Source organism: Pantherophis guttatus, chromosome 13 (genome assembly GCF_059756535.1).
Source record: "Pantherophis guttatus breed Tessera chromosome 13, ASM5975653v1, whole genome shotgun sequence".
Taxonomy (NCBI): domain Eukaryota; kingdom Metazoa; phylum Chordata; class Lepidosauria; order Squamata; family Colubridae; genus Pantherophis; species Pantherophis guttatus.
Window position 1 is genome coordinate 9,083,080 of NC_142075.1, and position 23,322 is coordinate 9,106,401.

At 44.6% G+C, this 23,322-nt stretch overlaps 1 protein-coding gene across 1 annotated transcript in view; it reads left to right on the forward strand.

Annotated features, from left to right (window-relative positions):
- Positions 1 to 23,322, forward strand: part of IGDCC3 (immunoglobulin superfamily DCC subclass member 3) — a 125,302-nt gene that overhangs the window by 11,819 nt on the left and 90,161 nt on the right. The window contains 1 exon segment of the mRNA XM_034424761.3: positions 5,448 to 5,753. Coding sequence (XP_034280652.3) covers positions 5,448 to 5,753 — 306 coding nt within the window.

The window sequence follows — 23,322 nt, forward strand, 5'->3', positions numbered from 1 at the left end:
AATTTTGGGCTCAATTGTGGTTGTAAGTAGAGGATTATCTATACAACAATTCTCTTAACGAAGACCAGTTGGTGATGAGAAAACTTGCACATAACTGGTGGGTGAAGAAACGCCCAAATATTTAAGAAATGCTAAGGGCTGCAAGCCTGGCTGAATATTGAACTTGTTTCTGAATAAAATGTGTGTCGACACAACATGTCATCCTTTCAATGTTGCAATGTGTTTTGATTTGAAAGGTACCATCTTTGCCAATCCGAGATGTTTCCCCCACCCCAGGCGGTGGCTTAAGTAATATACAGCCAATAAGTGACTTATTAGGAAAATGAGTGGTGATTCTCAATTAATCATTTCATTGAATTGTTTCCATTTGCTAGAAGAGGAAGTGGAGCCAACTCAATTTCATTTTTTTCCTTCCTTCCTTCCTTCCTTCCTTCTTTCTTTTTTTCTTTTTTTCTTTCTTTTTTCTCTTTCTCTCTCTCTCTTTCCTTCCTTCTTTCCTTCCTTCCTTCCTTACTACCTTCCTTCCTTCCTTCCTTCCTTCCTTCTTTCTTTTTTCTTTCTTCCTTTCTTTCTTTCTTTCTTTCTTTCTTTCTTTCTTTCTTTCTTTCTTTCTTTCTTTCTTTCTTTCTTTCTTTCTTTCGGTTCTGGTGGTTTGACCCGGAGCTGTTTTTCGGTTCTTTGGAGAGAATTTCAAGTCTTTTTTCTTTTTTTTTTTTTTAAAGTCAAACAGGGAAAGAATCCGTGTTTCTCATTCCAGCTTGTCTCTTTGTGATGTTTCAGGCTTATTCCGCTGGGTCTGAGTCGGCCTCTAATGCAAACATTCTTCCGACTTTCAAAAGTGGTTTTCCCACCCCACCGGAGGTGAGGTCAAAGGCCAAAGGTCTGCAGGGTTGCCTGCCCAGGAATGCTGTCTCTAACATTCCTCTTCCTATAATTTGGAGTGTCAAACAACCTGAATTGTTAAAGATCTGGAATCCGATAAGGCAGGATAATTGAGCCCAGAGCCATTCTCTTGATGGGTCTGTAGACTCCTTTCTTTTGACTTGCTGCTTAATTTGTTTGTTGGATTGACTTGTTGAATTTCTGGCCCACCCCACAATCAAGAGTTCAGAGGAGTCTTCTTAGCATGTCTTTCTCCAGTTTGTCGTCCTTTTTCCCCAAACAATCCCGTGAAGTAGGCTGGATTGAGAGACAGTCACTGGCTCCAAGTCACCAGTTGAATTGTCATTCTGGTGGACTTGAGCCTGGATCAGCCTTAGTCGAACGCCATCATCGTTCCACCATCTACCTCTCACCGATGTAAGTTACAAAAGTAGGTTCTAGACTGGGGGTTCACAGGGGTTTGTTGTGGCTCCGTTGCCTGAGCCTGGGCTATCGACAGATGCAGACTCTGGAGAGTGAGGGAGAGGAGTTGGCAAGGCCTCCCTCTCCAGGACCCTCCTCTCTGGCAATGCCTCCGGAGGACACCGAAGGCCAAACGATAGGCTCAGAGCCAAACACGTCCCCGCAGCCACAAGTGGACAGTGACAATGAAGATAAGTGCTGGCTGGACCCTAGGCAGAGGCGCAGGGAGAAGCATGCGCAGCAGAGGGGAAGGCGTGCCAGAGATTAGCTGAGTCACTGGACCACACCCCACAAGGTATAAATGTGGGTGTGGTGGCCGGTTCACTTTGTGACGAGCAAAAACTGAAAATAATCCATGATCTCTGCGTTACTGGACTTTGCCTGCTTTATCGGACTGCATTTGGATTAATCCTTGTATTGTTGAAACTCTGCCTGTTTTATCGGAATGCTTGCAGTCTAATCTTTGTTTTGTGTGAGTAAAGTCTGAATTGGCAGCTAGCCACTGGGTTGCTGCCAGCTTTATCTTCAAAGAGTTTTGTCGTGCGGCTTATTAACTCCGGGCCGTCTGTGGGGGTGCATGTGTGGTACGGGGACAGAACAGGGTTCTCCTGGTTCCTGTAGTCTGCAATTCTTTTTCCTCTGGAAATCCATTCCTCCTCCCACACCATTCCAAGGGTGTTCACCCCAAATTGTATAGCTAAAATCTGTAGAGATTCTCAGTCATCTAGGTCAGGGTTATCCCAAAGGAGCTTTTTCAGGAGGCAACTGGACTTTCTTGTTTTTTCTTTTGAAGACGTTTTGCCTCTCATCCAAGAAGCTTCTTCAGCTCTGACTGGATGGTGAGGAATGGAAGGATTTACAGTATATTCCTTGCAGACAGCTGGTCATTTGCATCCTTTTTGAGAGTTGTTGAAGCACTTGGGGGTTTATGTGTGTCCTCAGGGTCACCTGAGTGGTGCTCCCGGTTCCTGTAGTGTGCAATTTTTTCTCTCTCCATGTTTAGTAACACGGTTATTAAGTGAATCTGGCTTCCCCGTTGACTTTGCTTGTCAGGTGGTCTCAAAAGGGGATCATGTGACCCCAGGACACTGCAACAGTCATGAATACATGCGCCTAACATTTGATCACATGACCAGAGGGATGCCACAATGGTCATACGTGTGAAAAATAATCCTAAACCACATTTTCAATGCTGCTGTCACTTTGAATGGTCACTAAATGAACTGTCATAACTCGAGGACCACCTGTGTCCTCTTTTCCACACTGGGAAGCCCAGCCAGAGATGGCACTAAATGCTACCAGGCAATGCATATGAACCTCGGGAATCATCTTCGTCCATCACTTTTTAACAAGGAATATCATCTCATCCTGGGCACCCTTTTTTTGAACTATTACCATCTGGCAGACGGTACAGGATAATAAAAACGAGGACAAATAGGCTGAAAAACAGCTTCTATCCCAGGGCAGTAACTATATTGAATTCTACTGTATAGGTAAGGTAAAAGTTCCCTTCGCACATAAGTGCTAGTCGTTCCCGACTCTAGGGGGCGGTGCTCATCTCCGTTTCAAAGCCGAAGAGCCAGCGCTGTCCGAAGATGTCTCTGTGGTCATGTGGCCAGCATGACTCAATGCCAAAGGCGCACGGAATGCTGTGTTACCTTCCCACCAAAGGTGGTCCCTGTTTTTCTACCTGCATTTTTTACCTGCTTTCGAACTGCTAGGTTGGTAGAAGCTGGGACAAGTAATGGGAGCTCACCCTGTTACACGGCACTTTATCCTTACTGTATAGTGCAATACTAATGCAATATCGGGTTTTCAATTCAATTGTATAGAATGTGAAAGATGTTTGTTTTTGTTTTATTTTTATAGTTAGATGGCATTTAATTTCATTGTACGAGGTGCAATGACAATAAAGTAAACCAAACCAAACCAAACTAAAGTAAACTAAACTAAACTCCTTGTTAAAGGAGGGGTCAACTTATTTTCCAAAGTACCTGAAGGCCAGACAAGGAATAATGGATGGGAACAGTGGTGGGTTTCAATTTTTTTTTACTACCGGTTCTGTGGACGTGGCATGGCTTGGTGGGCGTGGCAGGGGAAGGTTACTGCAAAATCCCCATTTCCTTCCGATCAGCTGGGATTTGGGAGGCAGAGAATAGATGGGGGCTAGGCCAGTCATAATTTTTACTACCGGTTCTCCGAACTACTCAAAATTTCTGCTACTGGTGCTCCAGAACTGGTCAGAACCTGCTGAAAACCACCTCTGGATGGGAAGTGATCAAGGAGCGATTCAACCTAGAAATAAGGAGGAATTTTCTGACAGTGAGAGCAATCAACCCATGGAACAGAAGTTGCCTTCGGAAGTTGTGGAAGCTTCATCCCTGGAGGCTTTTAAGAAGAGACTGGACTGCCTTCTCTCAGAAATGGTGTACGGTCTCCTGCTTGGGAGGGGGGTTGGACTAGATGACCTACAAGGTCCCTTCCAACTCTGTTGATCTGTAATCCTGGGGGAGGGGAGAAAGGGAGTGAGTGAGGGGGGAGATCCTGATCTTTTGGGCCACAGATCAGCAGGCAGGGCAAATTCGGGTGTTTTCCAGATTCCTCCTCCTCCTCCTTTAGGTGATAACCTAAAGGTTGGATTAGGAGGGGATCAATTTGGAGTGTAACTTGAGATGAGGCACATGGAGAAACCAAGCAGGAAGGTAGGGATGCTGAGCTGTGGGTCAAAAGTAAAGGCAAAACTTTTCCAAACTCAGAGACTCAGTTTACCTTTCGCAGGCGAGCTGAGCATAAACACACGTCTGCTGCTTTTATTAGCCCATTAATAAGCATTTTGAAACATCGCCTTCCCCCAGCTATGACAAAGCTCCTGGCCTCTCTTTTTTTTAAAGAGCGAAAGCACTACGAGTAGTTCTTGACTTATGACCACAGCTGAGCTCAACATTTGTGTTGTTAAGCGAGATGGTTGTTAAGTGAATCTTGACCCCGTTTTGCAAGCTTTCTTGCCACGGTTGTTAAGGGAATCGCTGCGGCAGTTACGTTAGCAACAGGGTCGTTAAGTGAATCTGGCTTCCCCATTGTCTTTGCTTGCCAGATGGTTGTAAAAGGGGATCACATGACCCTGGGACGCTGCAACTGTCATAAATGTGAGTCAGTAGTCAAGCATCCGAATGTAAATCATGTGGCCATGGGGATGCTGCGACGGTCGTAAGTGTGAAAAAAATCATCGTTAAGCCAATTTTTTTTCAGTGCCGCTGTAACTTCAAACAGTCACTAAATGAACTGGATTTGTCAAAACTTGTTGCAGGAGGCCATCGCGGCCAAAAACAGAGCTCACAAGCCCTTTCTGCTGGCAGAGCGCTCGGCCACCACAGGTGCCCCAACATGAGTGACGTTGAGGTGGCCATGCCCACTCCAGCCCCCTGAGGTCAGGAACAACCCTGGTGTGGCCCTCAATGAAATCGAGTTTGACACCCCTAGATTAGATACTGTAGATATGGTGTTACACAAGTGGCTAGTTTAAACTACTACGTAAAACTAAAAAGTTGTGGATTAATGTGATTACCTTATTCTAGGACACTGAGCTTGTCAATCGAAAGGGCGGCAGTTCAGCGGTTCGAATCCCTAGTGCCGCGTAATGGGGTGAGCTCCCGTGACTTGTCCCAGCTTCTGCCAACCTAGCAGTTCGAAAGCACGTAAAAAATGCAAGTAGAAAAAATAGGGACCTCCTTTGGTGGGAAGGTAACAGCATTCTGTACGCCTTTGGCGTTTAGTCATGCCGGCCATATGACCACGGAGATGTCTTTGGACAGTGCTGGCTCTTTGGCTTTGAAACGGAGATGAGCAGCGCCCCCTAGAGTCGGGAACGATTAGCACGTATGTGCGAGGGGAACCTTTACCTTTACTGCACCCAAGGGAGTCGGGAATCAATGCCTTTTCTTTCTCTTTTACCCCCTTCTCTTCCACACTTTTCTCTTCCCCTTTTCCTTTCCTATCTTCCCTTCTTTTTGCTTTTGTATTTGGTATTTTTTTGTGTGTGTATCATAAAGTAATAAAATTGTTATAATATATAAAAGGACTTCTTCTCTTCTCTTTTATTCCAGATTTCAGCTTCTCCACTGAGCTGGCGTTCACCGTAGAGCCCAGCGACCAGATTGCTGTGCAGGAACAGCCGCTGGGCTTGGATTGCCAAGTGGAAGGGATTCCACCCATTAGCATCACGTGGCGGAAGAACGGGATGTTGGTGGAGGAGGGCGAGGAGCCCTTGACCCTGGTCAACGGCTCCCTCTACTTCTCCCACTTCCGGAAGCTGAAAGAGGACGGCACTTCCGACGAAGGGGAATACGGTTGCATGGCTCAGAACCGCTTCGGTTTGTTGGTGAGCAGAAAAGCCCGGATTCAGGCAGCAAGTAAGTGATCCTTCCTTCTCAACCCAAGGGACATGTCTGTGGAGATTCTCAGTCATCCAGGTTTTCATGGTTGTCCCCAAGGTGCTTTTTTTTTTCAGGAGGCAACTGGACTTTCTTTGTTTTTTTTTTCTTGAAGACGTTTCGCTTTTCATCCAAGAAGCTTCTTCAGCTCTGACGTGGATGGTGGGGAATGGAAGGATTTATACTTCTTGCAGACGGCTGGGCATTTGCATCCTTTTAGAGGGTTGTTGAGGCCACCTGGAGGTTTATCTGTGTCCTCAGGGTCACCTGAGTGGTGCTCCTGGTTCCTGTAGTCTGCAATTTTTCCTCTGGAAATCCATTCCTACTCCTACACCATTCAAAGGGTGTCTCTCCCAAATTGTATAGCTACAAATGTGTAGAGATTCTCAGTCATTCGGGTCATGGTTGTCCCCAAGGTGCTTTTTTTTTCAGGAGGCAACTGGACTTTCTTCTTTTTTCTTCTGAAGACGTTTTGCTTCTCATCCAAGAAGCTTCTTCAGCTCTGACTGGATGGTGGGGAATGGAAGGATTTATACTCCTTGCAGACAGCTGGTGATTGAAGGAGGGGTCGAAGTGGCCATCTATGTTGAAATTGAACAGCCCTCTTTCAACAGAGGGTAAAGGATACGACACCATCTATCTCCAGTCTAGAACATGGTCCTTTCATCAGTTCCAAGAAGGCTCCACACCCATTTGCACTGCTCAGATGACCCTGAGGACACAGACAAATCTCCAAGTGGCCTCAATGACTCTCTAAAAAGGAATGCAAACGACCAGCTGTCTGCAATCCTTCCATTCCCCACCATACACTCAGAGCTGAAGAAGCTTCTTGGATGAGAGGCAAAATGTCTTCAAAGAAAAACCAGAAAGTCCAGTTGCCTCTTGAAAAAGCATCTCTGGGACAACCCAAGGGACAGTGGATGTATCTTGATGTCCACTTCTGACTGACAAGGTTTCCAGGGTTTCCAGACCATATACGATTCTAGACAACTGGCTGTCCAGTCTCTTCTTAAAAGCCTCCAGTGATGTAAGACATTCTACTGGTTAATTTTCTCTCTGTTAGGAAATTTCTCCTTAGTTTTAGGTTCTTCTCTCCTTGATTAGTTTCCACCCATTGCTTCTTGTTCTGCCCTCGGGTGCTTTGGAGAATAGATTGACTCCCTCTTCTTTGTGGCAGCCCCTGAGATATTGGAACACTGCTATCATGTCTCCCCTAGTCCTTCTTTTCATTAAACCAGACATACCCAGTTCCTGCAACCGTTCTTCATATGTTTTAGCCTCCAGTCCCCTAATCATCTTCGTTGCTCTTCTCCGTACTCTTTCCAGAGTCCCAATATCTTTTTTTATATCTGAGTCAAGCGGTTTGAACTGGGGGTGTGTGTGTCTTTCTTGCAATCTGAAGGAGATGCAGAAAAATGACCAGCTGCGGAACTCAGTTTTTCTTCTAAATCTATCAACCGGCAAGAATGTACCCTGATTCTGTAATGTAAGAACACCTCGGCTTTTATCAGGATAGCAAAACAAGTGTCTGATCTTTGTGAGAGCAAAGGGATTCGGAGAGCTGTGTGAACAAGGCCTCTAGCAATCCCAGAACTTGTGCTAGTGTTAAAAGAAGCTTAAAAGAAGCATTTGAAGATAAACGCTGCAATTTCTCAGGTACCTTCTCATGCATGATAAAATAGGCAAAAAGGAAGAGAAATTAGAATACCCAGAAACGTAACTAGGTCATAGGCTCTGGAGAGAATAAGTATAGCTGTGAATTTATATATATAAATAGGCATGCTTCACTAACATTTCTTTTAATCCATTACCACTCTTACTTCTCTGGAAAGCTTAGAATGACTGAATTAGCTATCAGTCAACTTCCAATCTAATTATGAGTCCGTTGTTAAGTCTGTTCTCTGTCATTTCTGCATGGATCTGCATTTTTTAAAAAGATCTGCATCAAACGTGTTTCTTAATGCACAATATTCTGTCTCTTTTAAATCTCCATTTATAATGTATATGCTGGGGTATCCTACCAGAGAAATTTAGTAAAGAAAATATATATCTGATTATTCATATAATAACTGCAGCGAGGATAGTGTTTGCACAAAGATGGAAAGCAGAGAAAATTCCTACAGAGGGTGAAGTAATTAAGAAAATATTGGATTGTGCAGAAATGAATAGATTGACTTTGACAATCAAAGAAAGAGAGGAATCTGAATATTATAAGATACGGAGACAATTTTACCATTGCTTAGGGAAGAAATATATATATAGGGTAATGTTGTAATGAAATATGGGAAGAAGAAAGGAGAGAGAAGATAAAGTAAGTATAAGCAAAGTAAGACATGTGGGAGAAATATTACAATAAATGAAATGATGATATTATGAAATGATTAACATTAGAGAACAAGAAGAAGACACAAAAGATGTACTCAGATGCAGCACTGAACGATTGATTATGTATTGCATGTTTGTTTGTTTATAAAATAAAAATAATTTCAAAAAAATATATAATGTATATGCTGACTGGGATTGAAGATGAGGTTGGAACGTGGAGAGCGAGTATAAAACCAGGGGCCAACAATATTATAGGGAGATGCCAATTTGCTTGCGATTTGGGGGTCAGACCCACAGGTATTCAGTTTGACAGCCTCCGAAATCTGATCCATTGAAGGGTGTCTCTCACCTACCTATTCCCTGCTCCATCTTTGGACAAATGCACCAAAGGTGAGAATCTAGTATGTCAGACCCAGTGAATTGCAAGGAAATCTTCATAGAATAGGATAGAATAGAATTCTTTATTGGCCAAGTGTGATTGGACACACAAGGAATTTGTCCTTGGTGCATAAGCTCTCAGTGTACATAAAAGAAAAGATACATTCATCAAGAATCATAAGGTACAACAGTTAATGATAGTCATAGTATACAAATAAGCAATCAAATCATATTAGGAAACAGTCAATATAAATCATAAGGATACCGGCAACAAGGTTACAGTCGTAGAGTCATAAGTGGAAGGAGATGGGTGGTGGGAACGCTAAGAAGATTAATAGTAGTGCAGACTTAGTAAATAGTTTGACAGTGTTGAGGGAATTATTTGTTTAGCAGAGGGATGGCGTTGGGGAAAAAACTGTCCTTGTATCTAGTTGTTCTGGTGTGGAGTGCTCTATAGCGTCGTTTTGAGGGTAGGAGTTGAAACAGTTTATGTCCAGGATGCGAGGGGTCTGTAGATACTTTCACAGTCCTCTTTTTGACTCGTGCAGTATACAGGTCCTCAATGGAAGGCAGGTTGGTAGCCATTGTTTTTTCTGCAGTTCTAATGATCCTCTGAAGTCTGTGTCTGTCTTGTTGGGTTGCGGAACCAAACCAGACAGTTATGGAGGTGCAGATGACAGACTCAACAATTCCTCTGTAGAACTGGATCAGCATGTGGACTCTTTGGTGGTCTCTGGGCTTGTTTGTTTGCAATATTGGTAGGGCAGGGCAAATGACTATTATATATATAAACAAAGAATAAACCCCATGCTTACCATCACCGATGGCGTCATTGTTATTATTTAGTGTTTGGTGAGAACATGTCAGAGGAGAAGTAAACATATATACACAGTCCATGTAATTATAATTTACTCTGCAGAATACTTAATTCCCACAACACTGTTTTAGGCCTAAGAAATTTACCTAGGTAGTAGGCTATTATCATGTTTCCCATCTTCTCATCTTTCCTACTATCTTCGCCTATTCGTATCTTATAATTGATCACTTGTTGTTTATGATTAATGATTGTAATTGTGATTTATGATCTATCATTTTGTTGCTGTATGTCTGTACACTGAAGAGCTTATGTACCAAAGACAAATTCCTTGTGTGTCCAATCACGCCTGGCCAATAAAAAATTAATTCTATTCTATTCTATTCTATTCTATTCTATTCTATTCTATTCTATTCTATTCTATTCTATTCTATTCTATTCTATTCTATTCTATTCTATTCTATTCTAGGGGTCCAGACAATGCACTGATTATGAACAATTAATCAGTGGGACAACTTGCCTCCAGAAGTTATGAATGCTCCAACACTGGAAGTTTTAAAAAGAGGTTGGACAACCATTTGTCTGAAGTGGTGTAGGGTTTCCTATCTAAGCAGGGGGTTGGACTAGAAGACCTCCAAGGTCCCTTCCAACTCTGTTATTCTATGTCTATCTCTAGTCAAGGAATTCAAGAGGGGTACTTGTGGGAATGTGATGATTCTAGGCTGATGACTCGCTTCACTCCGCCCTTCCAGCTCTGCTTCCTCTTCTCTTACTATATCTATCTATCTATCTATCTATCTATCTATCTATCTATCTATCTATCTATCTATCTATCTATCTATCTATCTTACAGCATCTATCTATCTATCTACCTATATATCTATCTATCTATCCCTCCCTTCCTCCCTCCCTCCCTCTCTCTCTGGAGAACTTAATCAAAATCGCTTCTTTTTGGAAATCAGTTTCCAAGGCAAGCTCTCTTTCACCCAGCCAATTAAAAACAGGTCGGGGGGGGAAATGCCAGATAACGTTTTTTTTCGCAGGGCGTGCTCGGATGCCCGTTAGCAGGCTGGGGGACAGGTTCTCTTCCTTTCCATGGCCTGTTTGTCAAAAGAGAGGCAAGTGCTTGAAACTTAATTTTTTAACAGTTGGGTCGCTGTTGCCTGGAGAGGGGAGGGTGTCAGAATCCCTTGCTTAAATAGCCCCGATGAAGCCTGAACCTGGGATCTTCCCTTCGGTCCCTCCCCTGCCCCCCCCGCCCCTCTCCCCTGTCTTGGCAGGAGCAGATGGCCTCTTGAATGCAGCTCGGAGACGGGCGCAGTTTCCCCTGTTCCTTTGTTTCCCCCCCATTCTTCGGGGCTGAATAGAGAAAGCTCTGCCAGAGGAAAGGCAGATTCTGCTCGCTGAGCCCCAGCCTGGGAGAGGACAACGCACCAAAGGATGCGGAGGGCTCTCGAGAGGGTTGAGAAAGGGGGCCTCCTTACTCCACAGGGCTCCCATCCTTAAGAGGAGAGGGCAAAATTCCCCAGAACACACACACACACACACACACACACACAACTAGTATGTCCTTTCATTCATTTGTCCCCCTTACCCCCCACCCCACCTCTCTGCCCTTCCTTTTCATTTTTCCTGCTTAGAAAAGGTGTATAGGGCGGGATGGTCTCCCCGCTTGCTCTTTCCCATGGCATTGATTGCTTCTGTAGCTCAGGGGAGGGGACGGGAATGGGGGGAGGACACAGGAAGGTTGCAATGTAAACCAGATGTAGGTAGTTTTTCTCTCCCATCCTTCTGCTTCTCCCATCACGAGAAGGCGCAAACTGTAGGTTTATTTGTTTATTGTTTCAGGCAATGCCGCCGCGCCCCCCCCCCCACCCCGACCAGCTCCCATCAGGCTGCTCCATAAGGGGGACCTGAGCGAACAATAAAAAAATCAGGATAGAAAATGGAAGGGAGGGGAGGAACGGTGGGCATCTAGGAATGTTGTTGATTTAGTTCAGAACCCAAGGTGCCTTCCCCCCCAAAAGACTGACTTTCTTTCTTTCTTTCTTCCTTTCTTCCTTCCTTCCTTCTCTTTCTTTTTTCTTTCTTTCTTTCTCTCTCTCTTCCTTCCTTCCTTCTCTTTCTTTTTTCTTTCTTTCTCTCTCTCTCTCTCCTTCCTTCCTTCTCTCTTTCTTTTTTCTTTCTTTCTCTCTCTCTCTCCCTCTCTTCCTTCCTTCCTTCTCTCTCTCCCTCCCTCCCTCCCTCCCTTCTTTCTCTCTTTCTCTTTCTCTCTCTCTCTCTTTCTCTCTTTCTTTCTGTTTATCGCTGGAAATGTCTCGCTTCTCATCCAAGAAGCTTCTTCAGGACTGAAGATGCTTCTTGGATGAGAAGTGAAAGATTTTCAAAGGGAAAAAAACGCCCAAGAAAGTACAGTTGCCTTTTTTGGGAGGTTGGGGCGTGGGAAAGCACCTTTGGGACAACCGTGACCTGGATGGTAGAGAATCTCGGTAGAGATTTAGTTCAGAAAACTGGCTAAAAAGGAAGATCTCAGTCCGGTTCCTGATTGCGGAAAGAGAAAGGGGTACCGTACTTTTTGGAGTAGAAGACACACTTCCCCCCCCCAAAAGAGGGTGGAAATGTTGATGTGTCTTATACACGGCATACAGCCAATTTTGGCCTCCCAAAGCCCCACCCTACACATCCCATTTTTGCAAAAAAGGAGCCTGTTTTTGCAAAAAAGAGGCGCGTGGAGGGTTTGGGAGGCCTGCAGAGTGCTCCTGGGGGCTGAGGAGGGCAAAAACGCCTCTGTTTTTTGCAAAAACGGGCCCATTTTTGGCCTCCCAAACTCCCCACATGTCACGTTTTTGCCCTCCCCAGCCCCCAGGAGCACTCTGCAGGCCTCCCAAACCCTCCACGCGCCCTGTTTTTGCGAAAAACGGGATGCGCAGAAGGTTTGGGTGGCCTGCAGAGTGCTCCTGGGAGCTGGGGAGGGCAAAAAATTTTTTCTTGCTTACCTCTTCGAAATCTTGATGCATCTTATACACCGGTGCATCTTATAGTCCGAAAAATACAGTAAATGTCATAATTTGAAAGCAGCGCGGAGAAAAAAAGTGTTCTCCAGATCAATCTGAGACAGTAGCAGGGATTTGTAAAGAATTTCTTCCACTGAATGTAGTGCTTGAAAAGTTTTCTAGGGAGACTTCAGCGCGAATTTTGTGCTGCTGGGAAGCAGAAGTATGCCCATCGATTTCCTGATCCAAAGTCCCTCCGCTGCATTGTTCAGTTCCATTCCGTTGTGTTGTGTTGAATTAAAATAATGAAATAAGATGCTGGGCCAGCAAAGCACCAATCTCTAGCAGGCATGGATTATATAGTAGACCAGGTTGTATTCAACCAAGTCAAGATGCTGATCAGACACACAGATAAAACAGGCAAAACTTCATTAGACTTTTATGGTTGCCCTCCTGATTTATATGCCCAGACTCCAAAGACACCCCTGTGGCAGCTACAGTACTAATGCGAGCCTAATCCCTTCAGTATTCAGTACTTACCAACAGGAAGAACCCATGAAATTTATCATAAAGTCAGAGGTTCCTGGTGAACCATGGTTGAGCGTGGCATTTTGCAGCCACATTTTGGGAGTTAAGGATCCTAACCGTAACTTGAGTGTTTTTGGCAAGACCAGCTAATTTTCCAGCGCTTAAGCCAGATGAGAAAAAGAGCAGTTAAGCAGGGAAAGGACAGCAAATTCGATGTAGTGGTTTAAGCACCAGATTAGAAAGGGGGCCACCCATGAATTCTAGTTGCATCTTAGATCCGAAGTGACTTTCGACCAGTCCGTCTCTCTAAGCCTTAGGCAGAAGCAGGGGTGGGCAAATCACTTCCAGAAAAATCTAGTCAAGAAGATTGTATGGATTAGTACAGACAATCACCGGGAAGCAAGATCAAAAATGAAAGGAGGGAGGGAGGGAGGGAGGGAGGGAGGGAGGGAAGGAAGGAAGGAAGGAAGGAAGGAAGGAAGGAAGGAAGGAAGGAGACAGAGTGGAATGGAGGGAAGGAAGGAAGGAAGGAAGGAAGGAAGGAAGGAAGGAAGGAAGGAAGGAAGGAAGGAAGGAAGGAGAAGTGTGGAAGAGAGGGAAAGAGGGAGGGAGGAAGGAGGGAGGGAAGGAAGGAAGGAGACAGGTGTGGAAGGGAGGGAGGGAGAAAGGAAGGAGGGAGGGAGGAGGGAGGAAGGAAGGAAGGAGACAGGTGTAGGAGGGAGGGAAAGAGGAAGGAAGGGAGGGAGGGAGGGAGGGAGGAAGGAAGGAAGGAAAGGGAGACAGTTGTGGAAGGAAAGGAGGGAGGAAGAAAGGAGGGAGGGAGGGAAGGAAGGAGACAGATGTGGAAGGGAGGGAGGAAAAAAGGAGGGAGGGAGGGAAGGAAGGAAGGAGACAGGTGAGGGAGGGAGGGAGGGAGGGAGGAAGGAAGGAAGGAAGGAAGGAAGGAAGGAAGGAAGGAAGGAAGGAGACAGGTATGGAAGAGAGGGAGAGTGGGAGGGCTAGTTGGGAGTTTTAGTTTCTAGAGGTTCTAGTTTCTTTTACTTTTATGTCACCCAGAGTCACTTTCTAGGGGAGAGGGTCAGCATAGTAATTTAATAAATAAAATTAAAAGGTACATCTGACCTACAATTCACTTCATCTTGAATTCCATTCCTATTTTAAAACTCAAGTCATGCCACATCCCAAATTTGGTCTTCCCTATGTAGAAAGCTTAATATTACTGGGCATTTAAGACAAAACAGCTTCTTAGTAATACGTCTCACCGGGGCTGTCGTGATTGTTTAAAACATCTGGAGGGCATCCGTTTTGTGAGACCCGGCCACGAAGGCCACCGAGAAAACTTTTTCATGGTCCTTCAACCTGAACTGGGAGCTTCCTTTATCTGTTCCTCTGGATCCAGAAGTATGTTAAGACGCCGAAAGGTACACGGCAAATTTAAAAGAGGCAACCGTCAACCTTCAACGGCACATAATTTAGACCAAATCTGGCTTTTTGCCAGCGACAATAAATCCCTTAGTGTTGGAATAACAGACAAAGCACAATTTCCGATGCTCCTTGGCATAATTACCGGAGGCTCTTTTATGGCAGCCCTTTTCTCTTGCAAATGCCACCCCACTTGCCAAAGTCAATCTCTCCCCCCCCCACCCTCGTCCCAACATAATAATTGTGAGGGAGGGGGGAGGGACAGATAAATCGCCTGCGTTTCTTTACAGAAAAACATGAGTGACGTTTTGACAAGCTGATGGGATGGCAGGTACTTTCCTAAAAATGTAAAATCCTTCATTTGAATCCCATTTAGACCAACGGCAGGCTTTTTCAATGGGCCCTAAATAGAGGACCCCCTTTTTAAGAGTGACTTTTAAAACGGGATTTATCCGCCCACCCCCTCCCGCAAACGTCCCAGCTATTGAGCAAGGGAGGGGCTTTCGCAGAATAATTCTCAGCCTCCCTCCCGATTCCCAGGACTCTTCCCTCCTCACTGCATCTGGGAATCTCTGAATGCTCCATTGAAAAGCTGCAAGTTTTCGGACTGTTGTGTCTAAAAAAAGGCAGTTGACGAAATTCCTTGTTAATCCCCAAAGCTTAATTTTAAAAAAGAAAGAAAGAAAGAAAAAGAAAGTCTGTAACATGAAGTGCCTCCTTCGTTTGGGTCTGAAAGTTACACTGCCTTTCAAAATAAAATGTTTTGCAAGATTGCAACGATGGTTTTGTTCCTCATCGCGGCTGCGGTCACGGTTATCATTTTTGCATTTTGCAAAATTCGGCTCAGTTGTACTTCAAGTCATTTAGGAAACAATCTCTCCATCTTCTTGTCTGTAGGTCATGGTTGTCCCAAAGGTGCCTCTTTTTTTCCCAGAAGGCAACTGGACTTTCTGTTTTTTTTTCTTTTGAAGACATTTCACTTCTCATCCAAGAAGCTTCTTCAGCTCTGACTGCCACCATCCTGTCAGAGCTGAAGAAGCTTCTTGGATGAGAAGCGAAAGGTCTTCAAAAAGGAAAAACAAGGAAGTCCAGTTGCCTCCTGAAAAAAAAAAACACCTTTGCCATCTTCTTTTATGCAAATGTTTATTTAGTTATTTATTTATCAAATTTAGATACAGGCAGTCCTGGTCTTACGACCGCAACTGAGCCCACAATTCCTGAAGCTAAGCAAGACATTTGTTAAGTCAATTTTGCTCCATTTTATGACCTTTCTCCCCACAGGTGTTAAGTGAATCACTGCAGTTGTTAAGTTAGTAGCACGGACGTTAAGTGAATCTGGCTCCCCATTGGTTATGCTTGTCAGAAAGTCGCAAAAGGGGGTCACGTGACACTGGGACCCTTGCAACCATCATAAATATGAGTCAGTTGATAGAAAAAACATTTAATCTCTCCCCTGGTATAGCCAACAAAGCGAGGAGAACCCATGGCTTAGAGGTTAATACATCTACCTAATATGCAATCAGCCCGGGTTCAAATCCCAGAAGGGTATGTCTAGCTGATGAGAGCTAAATAGCTTGAAATAGATCTATACTAAAGGTAAAGGTTCCCCTCGCACATATGTCCTAGTTGTTCCCAACTCTAGGGGGCGGTGCTCATCTCTGTTTCAAAGCCGAAGAGCCAGCGCTGTCTGACATGACTAAACGCCAAAGGTGCATAGAACACTCTTACCTTCCCACCAAAGGTGTTCCCTATTTTTCTACTTGCATTTTTTATGTGCTTTCAAACTGCTAGGTTGGCAGAAGCTGGGACTAGTAACGGGAGCTCACCCTGGGAGCTCACTAGGGATTCAAACCGCTGAACTGTCGATCTTTTGATCGACAAGCTCAGCATCTTAGCCACTGAGCCACCGCACCCCTTACAGATTACTAGTTTAGATTACTTACTAGTCTCCCTTTATTTACGGGACCGCCTGCTACCACCAATAGCCTCCCACCGACCAGTAAGCTCCCATAAAGAGGGGCTCCTCCGGGTGCCGTTGGCCAAACAATGTCGACTGGCGGCCCCCAGGGGGAGAGCCTTCTCTTAAAATTTGGTTTTAAATTATTGGGGTTTTAAATTTGTTCAGCCAAATTATTTAATTCGTTTTAGTTTATTTTAAATTTTGTATCTATATGTTTTATTCTATGGCTGTTCACCGCCCTGAGTCCTTTGGGAGTAGGGTGGTATACAAATTCAATAAAATAAATAAATAAATAAATAAATATTTCTTTGTAGGTAAATATAAATTCAACACAAGAGTTTAGTACATTCCAAGAATTCTTTGACTCTCTGCCTAACTAATTTTTTTTAATTTTGACTGATGAAGTTACTTGGATGAGTAATGAAAGGTTTCAGATTAACAAACTTTGGTCCAGTTGCCACGAGTTCACCCAACAACAAAGCTTCCAGCTTTGATTTTACTTTCCTTTTTTAGGTGGCCAAGCTTGTGTGAACTCGCCTCTCGAGTTGGTTTATGGTTGATAGTAAATAGTCAGTGTCTCTGGAAAAAGAGGTGATTCACTTAACTGAGAAGTGGGTTGTGTGAACTTAGGCAGTGTGTCCGTCTACCCTTCTTGCCAATTATCCTTGTTTCGTCCATCTTCACATATGGCTTCACGCATCTCCTTTTGTTCTTGAAACTTCTCTCCTCTCGCTCTTGCAAGGGTCTCCTCAACCATGATGAAAACCAGCCAACCGTGTCTAAAAAGAGCATCTCCTTTTCTCCTCCCCCCCCCCACAAATCCCCTTCTCCTCCTCCTCCTCCTCCCAAAAACCGGTACCCCTGGAAACCTGCTGAAGAGGAGAACTCTTTCAGTTTTATAATGTAGATGAGCCTCATTTTTTAAAAACCCCCCCCTTTAAAATCCAAGGCTGGGAAAAGGAAAGCAGCAGATTCACAAAGCTTTGGAGAGCTTTTGGACAAGAGGGGGATTTGCAATTTTAAACCAGGAAAGGCTCAAGACGATCACCGTAATTTTAGGAATGAGGAAAGGAGGGGTGGGGGGGAAAGGGTCCTTTCCTCCCAAATGAGCTGCTTTTGGGGGTGGGGGTGGGGGGTTGGCAAAGGGGGGGGGGTCCGGATGTTTCAGACCACCCTGCCCTGTGCAAATAAATGAGCTGGTCCATAAATGGTCCATAATTACAAGGCTGCCTTTTAAGGATTCCTCTAGAGAGTTTCTGAGTAATGGGGTCACGCAAGGTCAGCAGAGAGCACCGGAGAATAAATCTGAAAGCTCTGAGTCTCCCCCTCCCCTTTTAGAGTTCGGCATAAAAGGTTTATTTGTAGAAGGGCAGCTTGGGAATGGCACCTCCGCCGCCACTCCACCCCCTGACACGCAAGTCGGAGAGAATAAATAGCTGGAGATCAGCCATGCAGCTTGTTGGAAACCGTGTCGTCTGAGGATGAGGAGGAAGGACATGGTACAGGGAATCCTCATCTTAGAGCCCAAACTTTCTTTTACTAAGTGAGACATTTGAGACAGTGATGAAATGTAAAATGTGTTACTACCGGTTCTGTGGGCATGGCTTGGTGGGGGGGGGGGTGTAATATGACTGAGTGGGCGTGGCCAACTTTTTTTTTTTTACTTTTACAACCATTTTTTCTACAACCTCTTCGGCTGAAGAGGTTGTTAAAAAAATGCTTTTAAAGCCTCTGACGATCCCAGCTGACTTGCCTGATTGGCAGAAGCTTCTTTTTTTTTTTTTAAGCCTCTGACAATCCCAGCTGACTTGCCTGATCGGCAGAGGCTTTTTTTCCTTTTAAAAACATTTTTTCTATAACCTCTTTGGCCAAAGAGGTTGTAGAAAAAATGCTTTTAAAAGCCTCTGATGATCCCAGCTGAGCCGCGCGATCATCAGAGGCTTTTTTTTTTTTTTACTTTTAAAAGCATTTTTTCGGCCAAAGAGGTTGTAGAAAAAATGCTTTTAAAATTTTTTTAAAAAAGCCTCTGATGATTGCGCGGCTCAGCTGGGCAATGGGGGGGGGGCAGGGATATTTGCTACCGGTTCTCCAAACCACCCGCCACCCTTGCTAGCGGATCGTATGATCCGGTCTGAACCGGGAGCATTTCACCCCTGATTTGAGAAATGAAACTTTGCCCCGTTTTAGGAGTTTTTCGTAGGGCGGGTTGTTAAGTCAGCAACGCCATTGTGAATGCCTCTCCCATTCATTTGGCTTCTTAGAAGGTCGCAGGAGGGCATCGCCTGAACACTGCAACTGTCATCAATACGAGTTGGTGGCCAAGCGTGTGGCTTTTGGTCACGTGACCCTGGGGAGGCTACAACGGGTTGTACGAAGTGTGAACGACGGTCTTAAGTCACTATTTCCCCAGTGCTGTTGTAATTTTGAACAGTCACTAAACGAACTGTTGAAAGTCAAGGCCTATCTATACATGAAGAATAGGTCTCCCAGCTCAGGAAGAGGCTAGAGAAAGCCTTAGAAAGACCACATCTAGAATCCTGCATCCAGTTTTGGTCACCTCAGTATAAAAAAGATGTTGAGACTCTAGAAAGAGTGCAGAGAAGAGCAACCAAGATGATTAAGGGACTGGAAGCTAAAACATAGAAAGAACGGTTGCAGGAAGTGGGCATGGCTAGTCTAGTGAAGAGAAGGACCAGGGGAGACATGATAGCAGTCTTCCAATATTTGAGGGGCTGCCACAAAGAAGAGGGGGTCAAATTGTTTTCCAAAGCACCCGAAGGCCAGATAAGGAATAATGGGTGGAAACTGATCAAGGAGAGATTCAACCTACAAATAAGGAGAAATTTTCCGACAGTGAGAACAATCAACCCATGGAACAGAAGTTGCCTTCAGAAGTTGTGGGAGCTTCATCACTGGAAGCTTTCAAGAAGAGACCGGACTGCCATCTGTCAGAAATGATGTAGTCGAGAAGTTGAAGCTGAGTTGTAATTTTTAATGTTAGGATTGATAGTTCATTCAGGGAATATTTCTTTGTATTTATTTTATTTAAGTGCAAAAACGATATAGGGTTTCCTGCTTGAGCAGGGGATTGGATTAGAAGACCTCCAATGTCCCTTCAGGCTCTGTTATTCTGTAAATCAGCTTTGTTTTGTCATAATAGAATAGAATGAGCTGGAAGGGGCCTTGGAGGTCTTCTAGTCCAGCCCCCTGCTCAAACAGGAGAACCTATACCATTTCAGATAAGTGACTTTCTATACTCTTCTTAAAAACATCCAGTGTTGGAGCGCTCACAACTTCTGAAGGCAACTTCTGTTCCACCGGTTAATTGTCCTCGCTGTTAGGAAGTTTCTCCTTAATTCCAGGTTGCTTCTCTCTTTGATTAGTTCCCATCCATTGTTTCTTGTCCTGCCCTCTGGTGCTTTGGAGAATAATATGACCCCCTCTTCTTTGTGGTAGCCCCTCAAATCAGGGTGGATAAAAATCAATGATTTTTTTAAAAAAATAAAAAAAAATCAGATTTTTTTGATTTAAATCGGATTTTTTTGATTTTTATCGAATTTATTTTAATAAAAAACTTTTGGGGTAAAAATCTATCGTAAGATAGTTTTCTATTTAAGATACATAAATAATTTAGTTTATTCAGCATGAAATGGAGCTTAGTTATGTAGCAGGAGGCTGTATATTCTGCAACACTGGGACTATCGGTGAATCAACAGCGGGTCAGAGGAGTAGCAGAGATGACAGTTGCTCTTTAAAAATTATGATTTAAATCGAGTTGATTTCAATCAAGCCTTTTTACTAGGGATTTAAATCATGATTTAAATTGTGATTGAAATCAACTCGATTTAAATCAAATCCACCCTGCCTCAAATACTGGAATACTGCTATTATGTCCCCCCTCAACTCTTCTTTTCTTTAGACTAGCCAAGCCCAAATCCTGCAGCTGTTCTTCACAAGTTTTTGTCTCCAGTCCCTTGATCATCCTGGTTGCTCTTCTCTGCACTCTTTCTAGAGTCTCAACATCTTTTTTATAGTGTGGTGACCAAAACTGGATGCACGGCCCCTGGGCCCCGAGTTTGACACCCCTGGTATAGGATTTCCTGCATGAATAGTGGGTTGGAATAGATGACCTCCAAGGTCCCTCCCAACTCCGTTATTCTGTTAATTTTACAGCAGCATTGGGACAGTCATAAGCGATTACGAAGCTCAGCCGGCCAAACTTCCCACCTCGACAGCGCTCCGGCACCTTCTCTCCCTCTTACATTTGTGGGCTGACAGACGGCTTGTGATTTTTGTCTTTCTCTCCTTTTCCCTTGATATCTGAGGAGGCGAAGCACATCTCCGTTATTGTGGCTTGAACAATACCCCTCGGCAACGAGGCGCCAAGTGAGGCTGTCTAAAAAGGCCCAGGCTGTTGAGGCGGGAACAAGATGGCCTGAGAACGGGCCTGCCTTTTGCATTGAGCGAATGGGAGATGGTCAGCTGGAAGGGAAGGAGGACCTCTGCATTCAAGGCAGGGACCTGCCATATTAAGGAGTGAAGAAGAAGCCATTGAGGAATTTGCAGAGCAACCCTAGAGTAGCAAGAGTGTGCATATGAAAGTGACTGAGAGCAGTTGCAAATAATCACAGCCAACACAGAGATACACTGAGTTGTGTTTACTTTAGGAAATAGTAATAAGGCACAGTCCAATAAACAGTCCAGGTCATATACAGATAAAGCAGTAGATAGTTAAACAATAGTCCAGGGATATTCCAAGAACAAAGTCTTCTTACCAGTCGTTGTAGTCATACACAATAAACAGTTGCAAACAGTAACAAACACAGCAAAATAGCAGTAATGATCAGCAAAGAGCAGCAGAGAGAAATAAACCATGTTTCAAGCTCCCTCTTAAGGACATTGGCTACAGAGCTAACCAATCAGGACACATTATGATGCAATACAGCAATACAGTCTTAAAGCTATATTGAGGTTTTATATATTGCCAACCCAACAAGTTAGGTAACTATCATTTCCTAACAGAAGCTGCCTCCCCTAATGAAACAGAGAAGGGAAACCAAGGAACTTGGTTTCTTCATTAGGATGAATAGATTAGTAATACATTAAAGATTAGTCATTTTTCATCCTTCCACGTTGCTGTGGGGAAGACTAAAAAAACAGCTGTATTTTGTTTTCCATTCCCAATAAAGAACCCACCACTTCCCCAGTTCATGGAGAGCTAGTTAGAAGTCTCCATGGACTTTAGAGCAGACTTGCAGCAGATTGTTTAGTGACCGTACGAAGTTATAGTAGATTATGACCATTTTTCACTCTTACGACCGTTGCAACATCCCCATGGTCACATGATCAAAATTCAAAATGCTTGGCAGCTGACTCATAGTTATGACCATTGCAGTGTCTTCAAGTCATGTGATGTTCTCCACCAGCTACGGATCCCAAAGAACACAGCACATGCAAAGTTTGTACAAAACTTAAATTTACTAAAATAACTCAGGCTTTTTCAAACAAAGGCTGTTAATAAACTTCCTTAACAGCCTACAAGAAAACAAATATAAAGTAATCACAATCTTACTAAGGTTGGCAGAAAGCCCAGAAGCAATTTGCAGAGAATCCAGACGCGAAGCAGAATGAACTAAAGTTGTTCCCTACAAAATTGCTTCAGTCGTCATCCTTCCTTAAATAGGCTAGGGGAGTGGCCAATTAGCCCGAAGCCTTACTCTTGAGGAAACCTCCTCCTGAGGAGCCACTCCTGCCTTTTGGCAGCTCCCTGCCTCTGGCACCACATCTTCTCCAGCCTCCTCACTGTCTGAATCGGGTGCCAGCTGCACAGGTTGCTGGCGCAGCACCACACCAGCCTCCTCGCTGTCAGAATCAGCTACAATCCGCACAGGCCGCTGACGGGCTACAACATGTGATCCCCTTTGGCGACCTTCTGACAAGCAAAGTCAATGGAGAAGCCAGTCTTACTAACTTGCAATTGCTGTGATTGACTTAACAACAAGGCTGTAAAATGGGGCAAAGCTCAGTTAACCACTGTTATCGCTTAGCAACAGAAATTTTGGGCTCAGTTACGGTCATAGGTCAAGGACCACCTGAGTGTTGATTCCATATAAGAAAGAGTTCAATGGCCAGAATTCTTATAACCCTCTTCCCTTTTCATATCCACAAATCTTGCTAAAGAAAACTCTGCAAGAATCAGTCTTGGAGAAGAGTTGTGTTTGGTTTAGAGCAGGGGGTGTCAAACCCAAGGCCCCGGGACTGGATCCAGCCCACGGGGGGCTTAGATCTGATCCACAGGGCCACCTTGGAAACAGCGAAGGACCGGCTCGCAGTGTCTCTGCCAATGGAAACGGAGCTCGGGAGGGCTGCATGCAGCTCTCTTGAGCTCCATTTTCACTGTCAGAGGGTTGCAGGAGGCTGTCGCAGCCGAAACGGAGCTTGGGAGCCCATTTTCACTGACAGAGCACCCAGGCCAGCGGTGAAATCCAGATCTATCCCGCTCGCGTGAACCGGTAGAACCAGCGGTGGGAGGCTCCACCCACCCACTGGGACATCATTGTGTCCTGTTTTTGACCCTCTGTGCATACGCAGAAGGCTCTGGGCATGTGCAGAAGAGGCGCGCGCGCTCACACTCCCGAACTGGTAGCGAAGGTAAGTGCATTTCATCCTTGGCTCGGGCCACCACAGTTGCCCCCCGACGTTGAGCTGACCACACCCACCCCAGCCTCCCATGGTCAAACACAATCCTGATGCGGCCCTCAATGAAATTGAGTTTGATCCTCCTGGGTCAGAGCGATGCTGCAAAGCCTGATAGGAAATATTTTCTCTCTGAAACCACGAAAAAAATTCATCGCTAAGCAAGGCCAGGGAGCAAGACCCAGGAATTTTCTATCTCATTTCAGAACCTCTGCAATGGATAAGTTTTGACTCTTGACCTCTGTCTGCTCCCTCCGGGCTGGAGAGAAAGAAGAGGCCGTCAGGGTAAAAAAGGAAAGTCAGAAAAGGAGGGAAGGAGAGAGGGAGAGAGGGAGGGAGGAAGAGAAGGGGAGAAAGAGAGGGATGGTATTTCTACCAAGTTGAGGCTCTGCTCCCCTATATAACTGCTTTAGCCCAGGGCTTCATGTAACT